Source organism: Podarcis pityusensis (genome assembly GCF_964106645.2).
Source record: "Podarcis pityusensis genome assembly, chromosome: 5".
In the NCBI taxonomy this organism is placed as follows: Eukaryota; Metazoa; Chordata; class Lepidosauria; order Squamata; family Lacertidae; genus Podarcis; species Podarcis pityusensis.
In genome coordinates this window covers 32727301-32748131 of record NC_138032.1, presented here as the reverse complement: position 1 = coordinate 32748131, position 20831 = coordinate 32727301, and the positions used below count along the sequence as shown (strand labels likewise).

General features: G+C 38.6%; 1 protein-coding gene across 1 annotated transcript in view; it reads left to right on the top strand.

Annotated features, from left to right (window-relative positions):
- The window catches only part of CLSTN2 (calsyntenin 2), a 331857-nt gene that overhangs the window by 299288 nt on the left and 11738 nt on the right, over positions 1-20831 (top strand). Inside the window, exons 10-12 of the mRNA XM_081006884.1 lie at positions 10713-10879; positions 15153-15301; positions 16016-16242. Of these exons, the coding sequence (XP_080863010.1) occupies positions 10713-10879; positions 15153-15301; positions 16016-16242 (543 nt within the window). The remainder of the gene's footprint in view (positions 1-10712; positions 10880-15152; positions 15302-16015; positions 16243-20831) is intronic.

Here is a 20831-nt window from a genome sequence, read left to right as displayed (position 1 = left end):
CTTTTCTTTGGCAATGCATAATATCCCCCCGCTAAAGTGGTAGTAAATTTAATCTTTTGCAGCCTTGTGGGATGGACTGGAGCCTGGCTCCTTTTGGTTCTTAGAAACTGCTTTATCAAGAGGTTGGTTTAAAAAGCTGGGAAATTAATTCTGAGGCGAGTTCTTTGAAGATGGAGGAGAGTCTGAGCAGACTGCAGAGAGGGAGAAAATCTATCAAGAGAAGGCAGAGCAGGAAAAGGAATCTGCAGCCTTCAGTGGAGGCCGATCCATTAGCTCCCTTAGGCAGGCTCCACCTGCTTGTCTTCTGGCATCCAGTCCAGGAGATGACTCTGTGTGGCACCTTTCTCCTTCTCCATCTCAGTGTTCTTGTAGCACTTAGCAGGAAGGAGGATGCAAACAAAGCTAGAATTAGAATACAGTCATACCTCAGGTTGAAGTAGCTTCGGGATGAATATTTTCGGGTTGTGCTCTGTGGCGACCCAGAAGTAACGGAGTGCATTACTTCCGGGTTTTGCCGCTGGCGCATGCGCAGATGCTCAAAATGACTTCACGCGCATGCGCGGAAGCACCAAATTGCAACCCGCGCGGACGTACGTTGCGTTCGCTTCTGGATGTGAACAGGGCTCCGGAACGGATCCCGTTCGCATCCAGAGGTACCACTGTACCACAAATCTCAGAATTCCCACCACAACAAGATGTTGCTAGGAAGGAAAGCTGAATTACACAAGATTAGCTACAAATGGATCAAGGATGCTTGGAAAAACGCAATGCTTTTTTTCTTTAAAAAATGTTTAGGGGTACTCTCATTTTCCTAATCATATTGAAATACTGCCCCTCAATGGGGCCAAACTTAGATTCACAAAATGTTTAGGGGTAAGCATATCCCTGCGTCCCCCCCAGAACAAAAAGCACTGGAAATACCTATGGGTTGCATATTCCAATAACCAACTATCCAGGATTCTAAATCAGAATCATAGAATTGTAGAGTTGGAAGGGACCCTGAGGGATCATTTAGTCTAACCCTCTGCAATGCAGGAACATGCAGCTGTCCCATACAGGGCTCAAATCTGCAATTTTGGTGTTATCAGCACCTGCTCTAACCAACTGAGTAATAAGTTTAAAGGACAGCCAGGATTTTAAGAAAAAAACTTGCAGGTGCAAGGTACATGGAATGCATCATTGATGGCATTGGAGCTGTGACAATGGTGATATTTCTGCAGCTGTTATATTATTTTCAGACCATCCCCATCTGCATTCCACCAAAAAACTACAGCACTGGCAGAAAGCACTAGATGATTTTGTACAGAAGGGGTTTTATAGAGTCCCTTCTGTGGCTATAAAATGCTTACCTAGCAAGGTGAGACCCAGGGTAATGGATTTACACTCATATCATAACACAGCCCATTTAAGGCCTGTTATGCATTACGTAAACTCTGCCAAGCAAAATAAATGGTTAGAATAAAAGATAGAACATTCCCATTCAGAACTGCAACTCCTAGGCAGAGATGAGGGCAAACTTAATTCAGTTTCCATTTAAAGGAAAGTCTGTCTAGCTAATTCACGCTTCTTGAAATAATACATAAACCGAAACACAGCCATCATTGAAGATTCACACTACTCCAAATTTTGCAATGTAGTTCTCCAGCCAAGTAATTTATACAAAAATACATTTATTAGGGTAAAGTATAGATAAAAAAGCATAGTTTAGTGAAAGCAATGCATTATATTAGACAAAATTCCTTTGCAAAATTTTGCATTTTAGGAGAAATTTGTACTAAAATGCTAGTGAATTTTCATTAAAAACTTTAAAAAACAACTCACTAGCTGATGTGGAATTATGGAGAATTGAACTTAAGATTCAAAAAAGGAAAAATTGAGAGCAACCAAACTTGATAGATTCACCTAACTCTAATCCTAGGCATATCACTTCATGTCTTTATAAGAAGTTAGGATTTTACAGGTGGAGTAGTAATTCATGATTATATGGCTATCTCTGTTATAACTGTGGCTGAAATTGTGTTCATCTCAGCATTGCTTATACTGTATATAGTTGTTCTATGGATCTGTGATATTAATAAACCTTAATGGTTCATCTCCCAGAGAACCTTGATTATGAAGGATCTTGGATCACAAAATGGGGATTAAGATTTGGCTCTCTGTTCCTCTGTACTAAACCTGCAGTTTCTAATTTAAAAGGCATTAGAGAAATGTTTTTAAATGTAATATCTCATTGGCACCAAATCCCACACCTACTGTTTCTCATGAGCAATCAGCATTCTAATTATTGCTTAAGTGCCACAAGGCAGGATCTCTCTCTCTCTCTCTCTCTCTCTCTCTCTCTCTCTCTCTCTCTCTTCACTACTGGTGATGAGATTCTGGAATGGAATTATAAGACATATCCCAAATGTTACAGGATCTCTCTCACCATTTGAAACTAGGGCACTTTTTCTGGAAATTCTGGATGGAGAGGGAATCTCCACAATTAGCTATGTTCATATCTTTCTCTTCTTGGTAGCAAGTAGAATTCAAATTGTGCTTAAATGGAAAGATAAGAATCCAACTCCACATTTTGGTTGTTTTTACATAGAATGGGAAGCACTTATCTTAGACAAGATATCTATTCAGTAAAAAGTAATATCCATTTATAAATTCAAAGAGTGGAATTCAGTGTTACACTATTACAAACATTCCATTTACACAAGCATTTCAGTTTCCCAAATGGAACATCACCTTCCCCTCTACTCTGTTCTGGGGGTGCTCCTGACCCCCCTGAACCAATTTTGGTGTGTATAGAAGGGTGCACAGGGGGAGTTAGGGCAGAAAAGGCCCATTCCATAAACAGAAGACCTAACTGAGTTTGTTTGGTAAATTCTGTTGTAGGACATTTATTTATTTACTCATATGAATTCTTTTACTTATCAGAAAAGTGCAAATACAAATGCAAGTTTTTGTCAGTCCTCGGCAAAAGCTGCCATTCTAACTAACTCAAGCCCAGGCACCAACACAGATGGGTAGGATTGTGTTGTTATTACTTGTATCAGTTTTCTTCATTATGGGACACTGTATCGCACTATATCTTTGTTATATAAATGAAATCACTAAATGCAAGGGGAGAGACTGTATTGTCTGTGTTCTGCTGCAGGAAGAACACCGACTTTCCTTTTTTTGCAACTATTGCTCATGGCTAACAGATATACAGTCTTGTTTCATTGATTTGACCACAAACAAAACAAAACAAAACAAAACAAAACAAAACAAAACAAAACAAAACAAAACAAAACAAAACACTGTTGGCATAATTCTATTCCCTAGTAAACAGAAAGTCAACAAGTTTTGGGATAGATCTTCGAATGAATCCTCACCACTGATGCCTTGAGATCCTACATGACTAAGACTGCATATGGCATCTCTTTGAACCACAAAGAAGAGCAAAGTTTCATGACAGGAAATTTTGGTTGTACAAAAAGTATTATTGGTAAAATGTAAGGAAAGTCTAATAAAGTCAGCAGTCACATTCACACGATGCTTATATAGTAAATCTGGATCAAAGCAGCATATAAATGTCATATTATTGCATTTCCAAACCTGACCTCCAAACTAAATGCCAACATTTCAAAGGACATTAATCTGTGATCACTATAGTACTATAAACTATAAATAAGTACTATAATAAACTATAGTACTGTTTATTATAACTATAGTACTAGTTATTATTTTCCATTTTGTTGTATTTCCAGAACAGTGTTCAAGTTCAAAGCTTAATCCTTTGCTTTAAAAGCAGGTCATCCTTTTTCACCCATACTTATTTGCTCTTTCTCTCTTGTATGACCTTTTGTGCATTCATTGTTTTTCATGGTTTCTAAAAATAAATTAATAAAGCAGGCTGGACCCCTTGTAATTAGGATAACCAGCAGGAGAAGGACAGACAGTCCAACAGGTTAAAAACCTTCCAGATTTTGTAGGATTTATTAGGTTGCAGTTTCGTGAGAATCGAGATCAAAATCCATTCATGCCAAAAATAGTAATACTAGCAATAGGAGAAAATGTAGGAAAGAAAGACTAAAAAATCAGGATGAATTCTATTTAAAAATAAAAACAAAGGTCAAAGGAAATGTATTACTGCTAACTGTGAAGAAAAGTCTTTTTCCAAGATAAAGACATTTCATTTCTTGTCTGGAAAACAGGATTTGTTTCATGCTGGCTGCCTTCTTAACATGCCTTAGATAACAGGAGAAGTAGGGCACTCTTATGACTGATACATTTTAATTCTGTTTACCATAGGTGAGCTCACTAAAATAATGCTACTTATAAGTCTGTGTCTACCATCCTCTTTCACAAAAATATCATAAGCAAGACTGAGGGAACATATTAGTTCATAAGGTATTGCTTCTTAACAGTCTTTCAGTATAACTTTTTAATTTGATAACATTCTTTATATTGTAAGATATACTGAAATGCTGGCAGCTGTTATAAGAACCAATCCTTATGGAACTTAATGTGTCATGTGCTTCCCAATTGAAATACAGGACTGCCGATACTCCATTTGGAATCAACTGTGTACACAAAATGCAGTCTTCCTAAAGTTGTTCTCTCCCCACCCCCACAACGGTTGTTAAAAATGTAAGATAAGCCACACAGAGTGACCCACACTTATATCAAACTCTAGATTTGATGCACTAATTTAATCCATACTTTGTGAAGCTACCTTAGAAGACTGGAAGTCTCAATCAGTGCCAAATGTGACTGCCTGGATGCTCGCACTGTCCAGAAGGCTAGAACAGGTGACATCAATTTTGCACCAGATGAATTGATTACCATTGCATATCTGGACTCAGTTCAGAGTGATCATGTTAACCTTTAAAGCCCTTAACCATTTGGGCCATTATTTGCATGATTTCTTTAATGTTATGTAGGTTATTGATACATTTGTTGTTTTAAGTTGAGTTTTATTTTACTTCACCCTAAGATTGTTGTAATGATGGATGGCTGAGCTATAAATATTTTAGTTATAAGCAGCTGCTTATAATATACTGCTCTATGTTGGTCCCAGGCACCAGCCAAACATGGTGAGTGCCACTCTGTTTGCTATGGCTATTCCAAGAAATGGCAGAATTAGCCTGACAAGGGTTTGATACCGAACTATACATGGGGCAGGAGGGCACTATATAAGGGTGGTTTTTTTGCTGATGCACAGTAACAGGAAATATTGTAGTAAGAGAGTTACTCCTGTGTTGCATCCTGTGTACTGTGGCTTTCAAAAATACATTGCCCACAAGTATTTATTTTTAATTAGTAGAAGCTTCTTCAGGATCCGCTAACATATAGCTGCTTTCATCAAGCTGGTTTTTAGAACACAGTACTACTATCAGTGCCTGACCTCCCTACTCATGAGGTTGTAACCTCCATACAGATTTTATTTGAGTCTTATTTACAATGTGCTCCTGAAATAGAGCAGCTTATAGACCATCTGTGGTAGTAATGTATGGTAATGCTTGTCTTGACCAGGTGAGTAGAAAAAATAAGGAATTACTGTATATGCCTTGTTTTCAGTTTATGAAAGGCAGACTTATTGAATACACAAATTGACAGTGATAAAACTTTGTCGGATCATGTGTAACATCTCAAAGGGTCTCATAGAGCATTTGCATCAGTACCTGGTGGCTCAGTATTGGTAGTGATAACCAATAGAATACAGTATGTTCCTCTTCTTTAATGTTTGCAGTTCTTTTCTGAGCTTTCAGACAGTAAAATCAGATTAAGTTTGATTATCACATTGTTATATTTAATAATAGCACTCTTTGGCAGCAGTCTTTTAGTTGTATAAGAGGCCATTGTGTTCTGATAACAGTTCATCTGCCAATGTGGCAAAGAACCTCTCTTACTAAATGATGACTTCAATAATGCCAAGGTTTAGAAGCCTTTGGCTCTTTAGTTACCAACAATCATTTTGTGGCAAAGACAGGCAGAGAAGTAAGCAGGTTATATGAACTCTTTCCCCACAGACTTCATGAGAGTATCTTTGAAAAAAGATAAAGTCTCAATTTCATAGTGTTCCCCTCAGGAACCAATCCTTTCTATATGTATAACTCTTTACCTCCTGTCACTATAGCCGTGACATGAGTTAATTACTGTCAAAAGGTTGCACTTCCATTTTCCATAGCTGAAAAGTCATTACTTCCAATACTGCAAAGCCATTTTGGTATCTTAAGAGTTGTGGTGAGGGATGAAGTAATTAACTTGTGTCATTTCCACAATGGAGTCAACACTGAGTAGCTCTTTCAGACAATGCCTCCTAACAAATTAAGTCACATTACCATATAAACAATGGAAGTAATTTTGCTGTTTTCTTCCCCTTCCTCTTTGTGTCCTGACAAACCATAATCCCATGTTTAAAACAACAACAAAACAGATTAGTGAATCATCCTCCTTTGCTTTTTCTGCCTAAAAGGCATGGTTGGTCATATAATCAAATTAATTAAAACATAACTTTATTTAGCATAATAGGACCAATAGTGTTTTGTAGTAAGTGTTGATGCTTCTAAGGACTGCTAACTATATTTTCTGTTGCTCATTTCTGTCCTAAAATTATCACATGACTACATGATACAGAACTATTTTAGTTCATACATATTTCAGACCATAACTCTATCTACTATAATCATAGTGTGTGCTTCTTTGCTTTTCCACTTCATATACACTGCAAAAAAGTACATGATGTGATAAACACTGTACACAATGTGGAAAAATGTGTATATGGGCCTCAGATATTACCAGCTTAGTGGGTAGGCTTCAGAAGACTAATATATTTTGCTCATACACAAAGAACACATGGGATTTGGGTATATTCTTGCAGGAGACAGAAACTGACACTGCAAGTCAGTGTCATCACCCATCTATTCAAGAAGGCCACACCAGGCTTCAGAAAACATATCCTATTTGAATTTATAATTCCATGCCCTAATCACATACTTAATAGTTGTATGTGTTATGTTGTCCTGAAAGTCATTATTTATTTATTTGACAATTGACAACTTCATATTCAGAATTGCTCGGGATTTATAGGAATCCCCCCCAAAAAGTGCAGTTTCATTTTTTTTAAAAAAAAATAATATTTATTAAGATTTGAAAGGTTACAAAAAGTAAAAAGGAAAAATAAAAAAAACAGCATATTAAGCAAAAACAGAACATCACATCACAATACGGAAAAGAAAAAGAAAAAGAAAAAAAATTACAATGAATCTTCCCATAACTTATCTTTCATTTACTTATTTCCTTGACCTCCTCACACCTCCCTTTTATGTATTCTAGTTCAGTTAGCTATTTCAGCAAATCCTTTCCATCTTTTCTAGTTTTTGTCCTATATTTTATCTTAGTATAATGTAACTTTACCTTCCCTCCTTTCACCATTTAACAAACTGTTTTTTCTTAATCCTTTATAGCATTTCTGCTAAAACCACATTACGTCATTCCAACATCCATCTAACATTCCTTAATTTTCCAGTGTTTCTGTAAATAAACTTTAAATTTCTTCCAAACTTCTTCCACCGACTCTTCTCCCTGGTCTCGCATTCTGCCAGTCATTTCCGCCAATTCCATATAGTCCATCACCTTCATCTGCCATTCTTCCCGGGTGGGTAGATCTTGTATCTTCCAATACTTTGCGATGAGTATTCTTGCTGCTGTTGTGGCATACATAAAGAAAGTTCTATCCTTTTTTGACACCAATTGGCCAACCAGTTTCAAAGTGCAGTTTCAAAGGTTCAGTCTACCATCTTGATTAAAAATGGTGTCCAACTGGATCCGAACACAGATGGCAACCTGCTCTACGATCTCAGGAACAATTATGCAAAATGTGGTTATGTTATCTTAAGAAGCGTCCAAATACATAGAAAACAGATATACGGACAAACAGCTTCCCAAAATATAGATGTAGTAGATTTCAGTTGTATCACACATTGCCACATAAATGTACCCCAAGTGGCTTCCAACACAACATCAAAACATATAAATCAACACATCATTGCATAATAGTCTAGATGCCACTTCATTTCAAAACATAATACGTCAATTCATATAATTCATCATGGAAAAGTCTCTCTCTCTCTCTCTCTCTCTCTCTCTCTCTCTCTCTCTCTCTCCCCCTCCCTCCCTCCCTCCCTCCCCTTTGTTGGCCACTCATCACACTGAGGTAAGGGATGGGCACAGCAGGAGGGCCTCCATTTGAAATCTTAATGTGTGAACAGGATGGTACAGGTGCAGGCCATTCAACAAATTATTTTTCATGAAGTTGCAAATAGAACCTGAGAATATGCATCTCATGTGAGATGGGAATTTTGTGTTGGAATGCAAGATATACTGTCCTTTCTTTGCTTATTTCAATACAGATTAGTCTTTCTTGTTCAATTAGGTTCTCCTAATTGAGGTATGGGTGTGCAGTTTATGCTCTCTTGTTCGCCAAGTAGAATTCATGTGCAGTACTAATTCCTTGGCATAGGGTGTGATTTTATTGTTTAAGAGACCCTTTGGAAATCGAAACTGGTGACATTTTTTGATACCTGAAACAGATTAAAATTCCGTTAGGAAAAATAACTAAAGTTTTATTTAACAATGTTTTTCTTTCCTTTCCAAAGCTGATATGGTACCATGAACCTAAGTGTTTATGGGTTTTCCATCATTGGTAATAAAAGGACAAAGTCATAAAGTATGAATGAAGCCTTTTGGCAGAAGTAGACTGTCCTCTCAATTGTTCAAATTGTTAATTTTTTTTCTAGGAAGTTAAAATAAATAAGCCCATCTGTGTGTCATTTCAATGTTGACAACACTGTCACTCCCTTTTTATTGTTATTGTAGCTGTCCTTGCAAGTAACTAAATGGTTGTGAAGTTTGGCTACATTTGGTTGGGCTCAGGTGGTGCATCAACACTATGGTTCATCATTAATTTTTATGATGCAGGTGGGTTTGTCTTCTCTGCCGGATCTATAAATAAGTTTCAATTGGACTGTCTCTTTTATTTATACTTGTTGTCTGGCTGAAGCTGCTCAGGTGGACCTAGAAGGTGCTGCCAATGGCAGACGTGACCAGTGTCTGTACTATAACCCCTTGAGAAGGATAACTGTTCAGCTGGATGCTTATTTTTAAACCATAACGCTTCCGATGCATTTGTCAGTGCTGTGTACTTCTCTCTATTTGTGTCCCAAGGAGAGTGTTGGTTAGCTTTTGCAAGTGACACTTTAGGGGCTTGCATTTCTCGAACAATTTAAAAATACAGTTAATGCATCTTGTGAAATGGGAAATATTAAAATATCTGTTGGCCATGTCTCTTTTGCTATTAGTATACACAAGTCTCTTTCTCTGTGTGTGGTTTGTTGTCAGTTATAGTCATTCTGACTCTCCCTCCTGGAAATGTGGCTTCTTCCTTAAAAGCAATAGTAGTTCATTGTTAATACAGAAATATACATCAAATGGGTTAGTATCATAATGTGGTGCAGATGTAGAAAATATAAAACCAAGTAAAAATGTTCTGTGAAATGTTTGGTGGTAGTAATTGCAGGCTTGATGCATATTATAAGGTACCAAGTTTCAGGAATCAGTAAGAGAATCAACCTCAGTATGCAATTATGATATTGATGAAATCAAACCAAAGCAGCCTATACCCCAATAAATCAATGTGCATGCAATCAATGTGCAAAATCCAATTGCTTCTGATTCACCCATACCTCACCCACTGGCATGACTGAAATCAGATGTTAATCTTGAATGGGTTTATTTCCTTAATTTACTCCATAATGAGTCTGTTTTTCTTTCCTCTATCAGCCACTCATTTCTATTTAGTTTTATATATCACAGGCAGTCATTACTAAGCAGCATAATGTCAGTTTATATAGAAGGTAAGCAAATTTGGTAGGAAGGCCATTTTGTTAATTTAACAGTAACTAATTGCATATTGCTTTATAAGAGATTTACTATTCCCAGGACCAGCAAGCAGCATAGATGGCCTTTTCATTTGGTAGGTGCTTTGTTTTTAAACAGCATGTTATTTTCAGGTTTCCTTCTTCATCTACAGAATCACAAATATCTTCTAAAATATAACAGAGTTTGATGTTTAGCTTTATGCTGCTTCTAAATTAAAATCGTAGAAGCAGCTTTTACATCACTTGCTGCAGGGCCATGTCTCTGACTAGAATGCATTTTCACATCAGACTCCCATATGAAAGCAGGAGTTTTTAATAATATAAATGATGATATTGAGACATTCTAATCCCTCACATGAGGGAAATGAGTGTGCTAGCTCTCCCTCCCTCTGTCATCATACCTGACACCTTCCACAAGAAAAGGTGGGGAGCCTTTTCTTCCAGGGAAATTGCATGGGGAGTAGAGCAGGATCGTCACTGCACACATTTACCTTCAGCTTGTGACAGATGATAGGGACAGGGATGGAGGGGGCAGAGCTAGTGCACATGCCTCCACTTTCCCTCATGCAATCTAATTGCATGGGAATTAAAATGTGCAAATAGGTCTGGAGCATTATAACCATAAATAGTAACAATGTACCAGCCATTTTCTATTTGGAATTCTGTTTGGGATTGCAACAGCAGCTGGACTGTCAATTGTCTCAGACGTTTAAAGATTGTGTTGGAAATATTGGTAGCCATAAATAAAAATGTATCTATGAATTATTATCAGCTACGATTTGTGCTTCTTTTTTTTAATAGGAGGTGAAGTCTCTAAACCCAGATTTGCTCAGTTTTTCCATGGCAGCCTTGCCAGCCTAACCATCCGACCAGGCAAAATTGAGAGTCAGAAAGTGATTTCCTGTTTGCAAGCCTGCAAGGAAGGTTTGGATATTAACTCTCTGGAGAGTCTTGGCCAAGGACTAAAGGTGAGGGATGAACTGACATCATTTTTGATAACATTTAAAGCTGATTTATGAAGTGAAGAGCACAAGGTAGAGTACAAATGTATTCCCAGAAGCCATCTAATATGCCATGAAGTCATTCAAGGAAGCAGATGGGCAGAAGAGGAGCTATGTGGCACTGAATGCTTCCATTTTTGCCTTTATAAATCTATAGGTGCCAAGTGCCATGGGTGTTTCATAACCCTTCAGCTTTTCAGCTTTCAATTCTGCTCATGTTATGTTTAAGACATCCTATAGAAACATGCACGTTCCCCAGGAGATACAGCACACATATCATCAGGCGTGTGCTACAGTTAGTGTAGCACCTTGAAGATGACTACCATTAGAGCAGGGATGGGTAACTGGAGGAGGCAAATGGGATCAACAATTCAACCACCACAACCCCATGGGCCACTTGGACAGGTGCACAGCCCCGCCCACCTGCCAGTGACCTGACATTACCACCAAATGTGATTTCTCTCCCTCTTGATTTTACTATTTTATCATTTGCAAATGACTTTGATGAGTCTTTTAACGACTGAGCAGCGTACGCATTTTATGAAATAAATAATAAAATAATAAATAAACTTTCCCTTCATCATCAACACTTTTTTGTATGCCCCTTTTCCACCCAAGAATTACGCTCAATGTAGCTTACAAAGATACATCACAAAATCAACAATTGCAAGTATAATTTCATAGTAACAGCAGTAATAAACACAGCTACATATAGTAAATGCAACGGCATACAACCCCCCCCCCAAAGAAACCCCAGTATTATAAATGTAGCAACATTACACCTCCTAGCAGTGGCAAAAATAACAAGGGAGTTTGAACTGTTTGTCCTTGGTCCTAGAGGTGTGGGAAACAGTAGACCCTCCAGATGTTGCTGAACTACAACTCCCATCAGTCCCAGTAAGTATTGCCAATTGCCAGGGATTACGGGTATTGTAATCCAGCAACAAATGGAGGGTCAAAGGTTCTCCACACCTGCCCTAGATGTCCTACCCACTGTTGCTATGTCTGCTACAAATGAGGCAACTATCAAGTTAATCTGATCAAGCATCTAGTCCTCAGCTTTCCCAAAGAATCCACTTCCCTGTTAGCATCATCATTCAGGCAGTAACTCCTCACATGGTGTTACTCACAGTTTCTCTCCTGCAGCAGCTTCTTACACAACTACAAATTCAGGGGGTGGAATAGCTGGAAACACCTCTGTGCCTCTCCAGCTTGCATTGAAACTGCAAACAAAAGATAATTCTTTGGATCCCTGGCTTGAATTCAAGCTGTCCCTGCAATGGAAGATTATTTACTCCTTGAACTTGAATTCAAGTAAAGGTAAAGGTAAAGGTACCCCTGCCCGTACGGGCCAGTCTTGCCAGACTCTAGGGTTGTGCGCTCATCTCACTCTACAGGCCGGGAGGCAGCGCTGTCTGCAGACACTTCCAGGTCACGTGGCCAGCGTGACAAGCTGCATCTGGCGAGCCAGCGCAGCACACGGAACGCCGTTTACCTTCCCGCTGGTAAGCGGTCCCTATTTATCTACTTGCACCCGGAGGTGCTTTCGAACTGCTAGGTTGAATTCAAGACCAGGATGCAAAAGAAGAATAAGGAACATTTTATAATTTAGTTTATGTGTTGCATTTATGTTCCTCCTTTTCTACAAGCTGGGGTACATGGTTCACCCCCTCCTCATTTAATCCCCATGACAACCCTGTGAGTTAGGTTAGGATGAGAGGCAATGACTGGCTCGAGGCTACTGGCTGCTGGGCATTGGGAACCCCAGAACAAGGGATTTTGTCAGCCCTGTGCTCAGTGCTTTGGGGGAGTGCCCAACAGCACTTGGGCACTTGGAAACCCCTGCACAAAGCAGCAGAAAGCAGACTGGATGGTTGATGTGTGGGAGATCAAAGCTTTCTTTTTGCAAGCTTAAAATCTAAATATCATAGTCGTAGGTTAACAAATGGAAATGTTCCAAATATTTTCAGCAGTTGCTTTTCCATTGTAATGATGCAAACACATGATTTCCCAGGGTTTCTTCGTCTTCAAAGAAACAGTAGCAGCTAAATTCACATTTATCAAACATAAATTAAAAATATTTTGTATAAAATCTTGGCTGTGAGCAAATATGTATAAAGAAATACGTTGTTTATTAAAAATGTATGTTGCCCTCCATCAGCTCTTGCTTGTCTCGTGATCAATAGGAAACACAGTTTGTACACTGCTGTTTGCAGCTGACAATTCTTTGAAGCCTGCTTGAGGAGTGCCAGCATTTCTTGTCTTCTGTTTTGCCTCCCAACGGCTGATCTGGTATGGACAAGCGGCTGTCTCTGTGAAGCAGCTGCGGGTGGGAGAAATAAATGCAAGAGTTTAATTTTTCAGCTTCAAAACATTCTCTGTCTCCAATCTACAACCTGGCATGGCTCAAGATCCTCCTTTCATTTTTACCTTTTCAGCTATTTTGAGAGTCAGTGTGACAGCTGGAGAGGAAAATGAGAGGAGCTGTCAGAAATAGGGTCTCGTGCAGCGTTTCCTAGTTGGCCTGACAGTGACATGTCCTGATGAAAGAACTGCAGTTGGCCCTAGAGTTGAACAGAACAGTAATAAAGACAGATTGTGCCTGTCTTTCAATAAAAATAAAAATAAATCTGTATACAAATCATACCTGTACATAGAAGCAAATAGTGTGCATGCATGGCAAGTAGTTTTTTCATAAAAATATAAAACCCAAATCTGGAACAAAGAGATAGGAGGATTGTCTGAAACTTTACCTAATTTGGGAAACAAGAACAGGATGGATGTGCAGGTGAGCTTGGTAATTAGATGTTCACTAGTCATCTGTTGTTACACTTGCCATTTCATATACATGGATTGTGCCATTTTGTCTAGGCCCATGGTTCCCAACGTTGGGCACATGCCCCACAAGGGGGTGATTTGATTTTTAAGAGGGTCAATTCAAGAATGAGTTATTAACAGTGAATGGCCTTTTAGGTTTCCTCCACGTGAATAGGAGTTCATTTTTTGAATAATAAGAATTATATGTCACAGGGCGGGATCAGGATTTTAGAGATGCTTAGGTGGGGCATGGCCAAAAAAAGGTTGGGAACCACTGGTCTAGGCTAATAAAGTAAACAAAGGTAAATAAGGATACAAATGTTGAAATTCTAACAAACTTGAGCAAGCGAGCACAGTTTCTTTCATCTACAGCGAACTTTGCAATGTCTAGTGACGTATAGGTGAAGTAAAATATAATCCTGATCTCATATTTATTTCATTTATTGGATAAAGTTTATATACTGCATGATTGTTTAAAGCAGTTTACAAAAAAGGAGAAAATCAAGAGAAATTTTCCGCCATACTTTAAAACATAGTTGTTGTTGTTGTTTAGTCGTGTCTGACTCTTCGTGACCCCATGGACCAGAGCACGCCAGGCACTCCTGTCTTCCACTGCCTCCCGCAGTTTGGTCAGTCTCATGTTTGTAGCTTCGAGAACACTGTCCAACCAACTTTAAAACATACAAATGCTAATTTACTAAAACAGAGTAAAATTGCCTCAGCTTTCTAAACATAATTAACATATCATACAACCTGCTGCAGGCGATGACATTCCCTTCCTGCGTTTACATGTTGGATAATTTAAAAATATGGCACATCTTCCTGTAGTCAGAAGTTGTATTTATTAGTCTCTACTAATTCATACACGCACACCATATTCTGCCTCATGTATGGACCACTAGGCCAATAGCATATTGTGATTTGGATTTACTAGACACTCATTGCTATAGTGGAATAAGAAGGCATCTGCCCATTTAGAATAAAGATTTGGAAGGAATTGACAAAGTAGAATATTTTTGTTGAACTTGCAGAGAAAAAATGACCCCCATATTTCATTGTAATAAGCTGCAGTTATGACAAAAGCACGATGGTTAAATATGAAGAGTAGAGGAAATTGTCTTGATTCAAAGTGCTTCCACTGACTTCTAATTTATTTTACTGTTAATTATAGCTGCAATAATTACTAAAAGGTATGGTAGATGAGTGCCTGGTGGGTGCTTGCTCATAAATGGCTTTTACATATAGAACAAACATTAGCTAATAAAATTACAGGGTTGTAGGTTTGTTTTTTGAAAAAATTGATGGGAATATAACTGGTCTCTGTGAAACAGTTTTTAGAAGCTTGTTATTCAAAATGTTCTAATGACTCATCCTATATTACTTCCCTAAATACTAATTATATTCTTTGCCCCCCACCCACCAGTATCACTTCAATCCTTCCCAGTCAGTACTTGTAATAGAAGGAGATGACATTGTGAATATAAATCAAGCTCTCCAAAAGGTCTCCTATATCAACTCAAGACAGTTTCCAACTTCAGGCATTCGCCGTCTTAAAGTCTCATCCAAAGTCCAGTAAGTTATACTCACTGAACTTGATTCAACCATTGCTTATACTTCATTAAACCTCATATCAAGAACCTTACAGGTTTGGATGTGGAATAATGGCATGAAAATAAAATCTATCAATATAATTGGTCTTTTAATGAATTGGCGAATAGCTTAAGAATTACATTTACTTTTACAGTGAAATAATTTCAGCTATACAGTAATTTCCTAATTCCTGCATGCCCATTGACTTCAGATAGAGTTCTGGATGTGTGTGAAATGGCCTCCTGATGCATTCAGTATAAAATGGATGATTAGGTTCGTGATGCACATTTAACAAGATAGCTATATCAAACCCATTAAGTATCAATTTGAGTACCTAATGTAAAATGCCTAACAATTAGAAGCCATCTAATCAGATTTAACAATTGACTGTTGGTTATATGTTATTTAAGGGGTTTAAATGGTATGTGTGCATTGACCTTACTAAAGATCATGCCTACCAATGATATGCTCAGCTACCCTTTAAATAATTTGAGTAATTGTGCTCCTAATGTTCACTGGGAGCTGAGTAGGTTCATAGCTGCCCTATGGGTAGACGGGGGGGGGGGGGGAGGCAAATGTGCTAACATTCCAAAAAAGAAGAAGAAAGAATTGGCTGAAATGTTTTTTCATCAGACTGTGTGCTTCTTGCAAAGGAAGAACCTCTTCCATGAAGTTAATGAATAATATATTTTTCAGATGTTTTGGTGAAGATGTCTGCATTAGTATCCCAGATATAGATGCCTATGTAATGGTGTTTCAGGCCAAGGAGCCCAAGATTACAATAAGTGGGATGGATCATTTTGCAAGACCGGCTGCACAATTTGAACAAGAAAGAGGCGTGATTCTTTTACCGGATATCAGAATTGTCAGCACAGTCACTAAAATGGAACACCCTCCTGACTTGAAGGAAACTGAAGACAGAGGTTTGTGGGTTTTAAGAGTTTATGGTTTCTGTGGCAGTAGAGACTGAGCACCAGGTAGCACTGAGGAGGACATATTACTGAGACAAAACCTATTGCATGCTTAATATTAAAAAATAATAGACCCAGCTAGGTTTCCTCCAAACGTTCTGTAGCCTTCTATAATCCATGAAGCTTCTTAGGTACACTGAAAGGCAATATGTTTTCACCCTTTTTAGGCTCACAACAACAATTACAATTTAGGAGGGAAATGCTGCAGAGTAGATGTGGCTCAAAGTAGCACACGGAATGCCTCGTCTCTGTTGTTTGTGCTTCACCTCACCATTATGTATTTTGGTGAGGGGCAGTAGCCTCTTCCCCATGACAGGAACAGAATGCAAAGAAAATGCTGCCTCATGTCTGGGTGGCGGTGGCAGTGCAGCTGCTGTACTCAAGACATTTGTGCCTGTCTCAGTGCCTCCCTCCTTGGACGACAATGTCCTGTCTATCCAACCAGGCTTCAATAGCTGGTTTCCTCTTAGGAGTCAAGTAAGATTTTTTAGATTCCTGTCAGAATTGGCCAGATGCACGGTCCCTTTTATTGCCTGCACGGTTGCATGGGTTGCCAGTGTAGTTCCCACTGAGTCCACACATTATTTTCCATGGTGCTCACAGGATCCTGTCCTCGGACCCAACATTAGGTTGAAAGAAACTTTTATCCAATAGAATTTTTTACAAGCTTAAATGTAGCATGGGTGGTTTTTTGGAGAGGGGATTATAATGGAGGAGGGCAGAGTTCATGGAATCATAGAACTGTAGAGTTGGAAGGGATCCCACGGGACATCTAGTCCAACCCTCTGCAATGCATGAATCACAGCTAAAGAATCCCTGACCAACCAACAGATAGACACCCAACCTCTGTTCAGCAACCTCCAAAGAAGGAGAGCGTGCCACCTTCTGAGGTCATCTGTTCCACTGCCAAACAGCTGTTACTGTCAGGACGTGGAAAGAGGTAAAGCGAGGCTGGAAAGTTATAGTCAGCATCCTGATGAATCAGACTGCTGAAAGGAGGCTTACCTGACCCAACCTCTCACAGGAAACATGGGGAAGATGCCATAATCCTTAGGTTTATTACTAAGGTTGATTAGCTCAGTACTCTCAGTCTAAAGAGTGTTCTCTGCGTATGCAAAAGGTGTGGGTTGTGAAGAGCACCAACCAGTTTAACACTGTTTTAACTGATACTTGGAACTATGCAGGTCAGGTTCTGAAGGCTGCCCATCAGAAACTAGTCATGGGAATGGATGTTCTTGACTTTCACCTTAGTAAAGGGTATAATTTGTACTGAAAGGAGGTAAAGTGGTTTTAATTGATCACACACAGGTCAGACTTCCTGTCATCCTTATCTGGTGCCCATGTCTTCATTCCAGTGATATGGGTGGGATGTTGGCAAGGAGTTACACAAACTCAGGCTAAAATCCTCTACACACTTAGGAGTTCCAGTGAGTCCATTGGAGCACACAGTGCTTCTCTTGACTCAGTAGAAGAGCCAAATCTTGCAGTGGGCTGATAACCACAGTAGCTCTGCGGCAAACAAATCACTATTATTATTATTATTGTTATTATTATTATTATTATTATTACTGTTATTATTATTAGAGCTGTCTGAGGGACATATACACTAAAGATAATTAAGAATAGTTAAAAACAGAAAAAACAGCAGATATATTTAAATAATGACAAAATAACTTCTATTTCCTCCCATTCTCATTGCACTTCACTCCAAAAAAAGCTTTTCTTCTTGTTTATGCAAGGTAGTGAATGAGAAGCCCATAATCACACAAAATCATACAGATCAAACTGTGCATACAATTGTTTCATTTTACATCTGATATTACAATAAAATCAAAGTCTCAGAATTCTTAGCTGCCCCAGTATAATTAAATGAGAGTCCAAATGAAAAGTAATGCTGTATATTTTTAAACAATTTTATATGAAAGAGATGTAGATGGAGCAGGAAATTACACTTTGAAGATATGTTCAGTGGTTGATGTTAATCCAGCACTGCTGTAAAACTAGAAAGTTCAATAAGAGAAAAAATAAAGCTAAGTGGGGAAATAATGAAACATGTTCGTTTTCTTTCTCTCAAAACCACTTATCTGTTTCCTCCTTTCTCTGTCATTGTTAGAGCTAATTTTGTCTTTCATTTCTGATTTTTCAGGCATCATCTTTCACTGCTTCCTTCTTTTATCCAGGCATTTGCTAAATTTTGATGCTGCTTTTATCCATATAGACACATGTGCATGTACATGAACACACCAGTTTCCCTGCATCAGTAGCATTTTACCCTGATCCCTGCCTTGGTCATGCCCCATGCTCCACAGGACAGTAAAACAGATGACAGTGCTACTGAGCTAAACTGGGTCAGAAGACAAACATTTTTCATGGGCGGTTATGGCATTGTCAGTCCCTGAGCCATGTAGGAAATACTTAGATTACATCTAGAGTTATGTATTATGGAGCTTGAGAGGGGCTGAAATGTTTCACAATGAGGAATTAGTTTCCTGAAACATTGGTACCACAATGCATCTAATTGTTAGTTGGCCACAAACTATTTTGAATGGAATTGAAAGCATTTGCTATCAAATGTTGACAATCTAATTTTGAAAAGCATTCAAGTCCATTGTAGTTATAAGCTTATGCTCTTTTCAATTATAGCTGGAAAAAGTGGGTAAAGCAAATTGCCGTAAACCATGTTGCTACTAACATTAATCATTGGCTCACAACATTGAATTATATATTTTATCAGCGTCCTATTTAAGTTGGAACTATTTTTCTATATGTTATGTTTTCTTTGGTAGCTAAAGCAATATTAAAGTGCCTGTCTTTGCACCTGTGAGTATATATTTAATGCACTTGAGGGAATCAGTGCAAATGTCATTCACCCTCAGCATAAAAGAATAAACGGACTATATTTTAGTGCAAACAAAGAAACAAGGATATAGTGCTATGTTAGGACTAGGCTTCCTAACGTACCTGGATAATTTTGTTTATGCTGGAACCCTGCAATCCAATTTAGACATTACTTTTCCACAATCAGATTTCTGAGAAACTCTTTCTCATGTTGCATTATATGCAATTCACTTACATTACAAGAAAATTGCATGCAGGAACTTTACAGGAGTACCAGGGATATACAGACTGGCTTGCAGAGCCTGACTTCAGTTCTGATTATCACAGACCATACAGTGTTTTTAAATGCTATGCCAACAATGCAAGAACCACCATGGTGGAAAGGTTTTCAGCAATCACATGTGGGGGCCGAAGCCTTTCATAACTGCAGAAAGACTTTTCTACAAGAGACATTCCTTTTATATTTTTCCAAATGTATCCCATGAGAGAAACAGTTTAAGTCAATTTTCCAGCCACTTGATGCCAAGTGGACCAGAGAATTAAATATGAAATTTGCATACTCTTCCTTCTGTGACAAGATAGTTGTTATTCTCCGTAGTGAAATAGAGCAAGTTTATATCTCAAGTTTTACAAGCGTTACCCATTAAGAATCATCAAGTTGCATAGATGGGTGGTACTGGATCTTGTCTCCTTCTTTAAGTAATAAAGTGACTGAGACAAATGTACTGGCAGAGAAGAAGTCTTGCTCCAGTTCACAACTCCTTAGTTACATGGTTTCCATACTTCATACAGTGTATGCCTTGTCGGTGTCAGTACACATTGACAACAGAACAGCAAAACTATCCATATGTAAATTTGTTTCCAGGATTAAATTTTAATTCTGTGCTTTCCAAATAATGTCCAGGACCTATATTGTGCTTTAATACACCTTCCAAACAGTGTACAAACTGAGATATGAAAGCTAGCAGCTAAATGGCACCTTAAGCCTACAGGTTATGGGCGCAACAACAGAATGTCTAGGCGTGCTTATTTTTATAACCAGAATGCAAAGCTGAAAATGAATGGACTGCAGCTAAAATATTATGTTCATTTTTCGCATGGTCCTGTTCTTCCCCTGCCCATCCCCCTAATATTCTTAAGAGGGTTTCTTCTCCAGTCTTCAGCTGGAAGTGGGGAGGCAAAAAAGGTTTTTGTTTTTTTAAAATCTGAAATCTTAGGTGCAGTATTGCGCCCAGAGCTCAGAAACTGCTTGCGCTAATGAAATTCCCTGTCACAAAATGCGACTAGAACAATGGGAATTTCAAACACTGCTTCCAATTGTCCTAGCGCAAGGATTACCAATGTGGCACCTGGGGGGGGGGCAGTGTGCCCACAGTGCCTCCTACGTCACCTACAAAAATCTACGTAAATGTTTCCTAAAAAATCCAAAATGTGCAAGAGGCTGTTTGTACTTCCTCCTCAGTCTGCATTTGTACTGGCTAAGTCTTTCCTACATTGAAACCCCTCCCCTCAATGGCCACATTTCACTGGATACCAGGATTGGGTGTCTACCCTCCCATTCCGTTCTGAATAGGGGAAGGCTGCAAAAAGCCACTTTCTGCAAGTGAGTGCAGCGTTGGCTGATGTAGGTGTATTTCCCCTATTAATGGGGCAGCTCATGTTGCAGTGCATTGTATAGTATCACCATAAGCTGCTTTTTAACT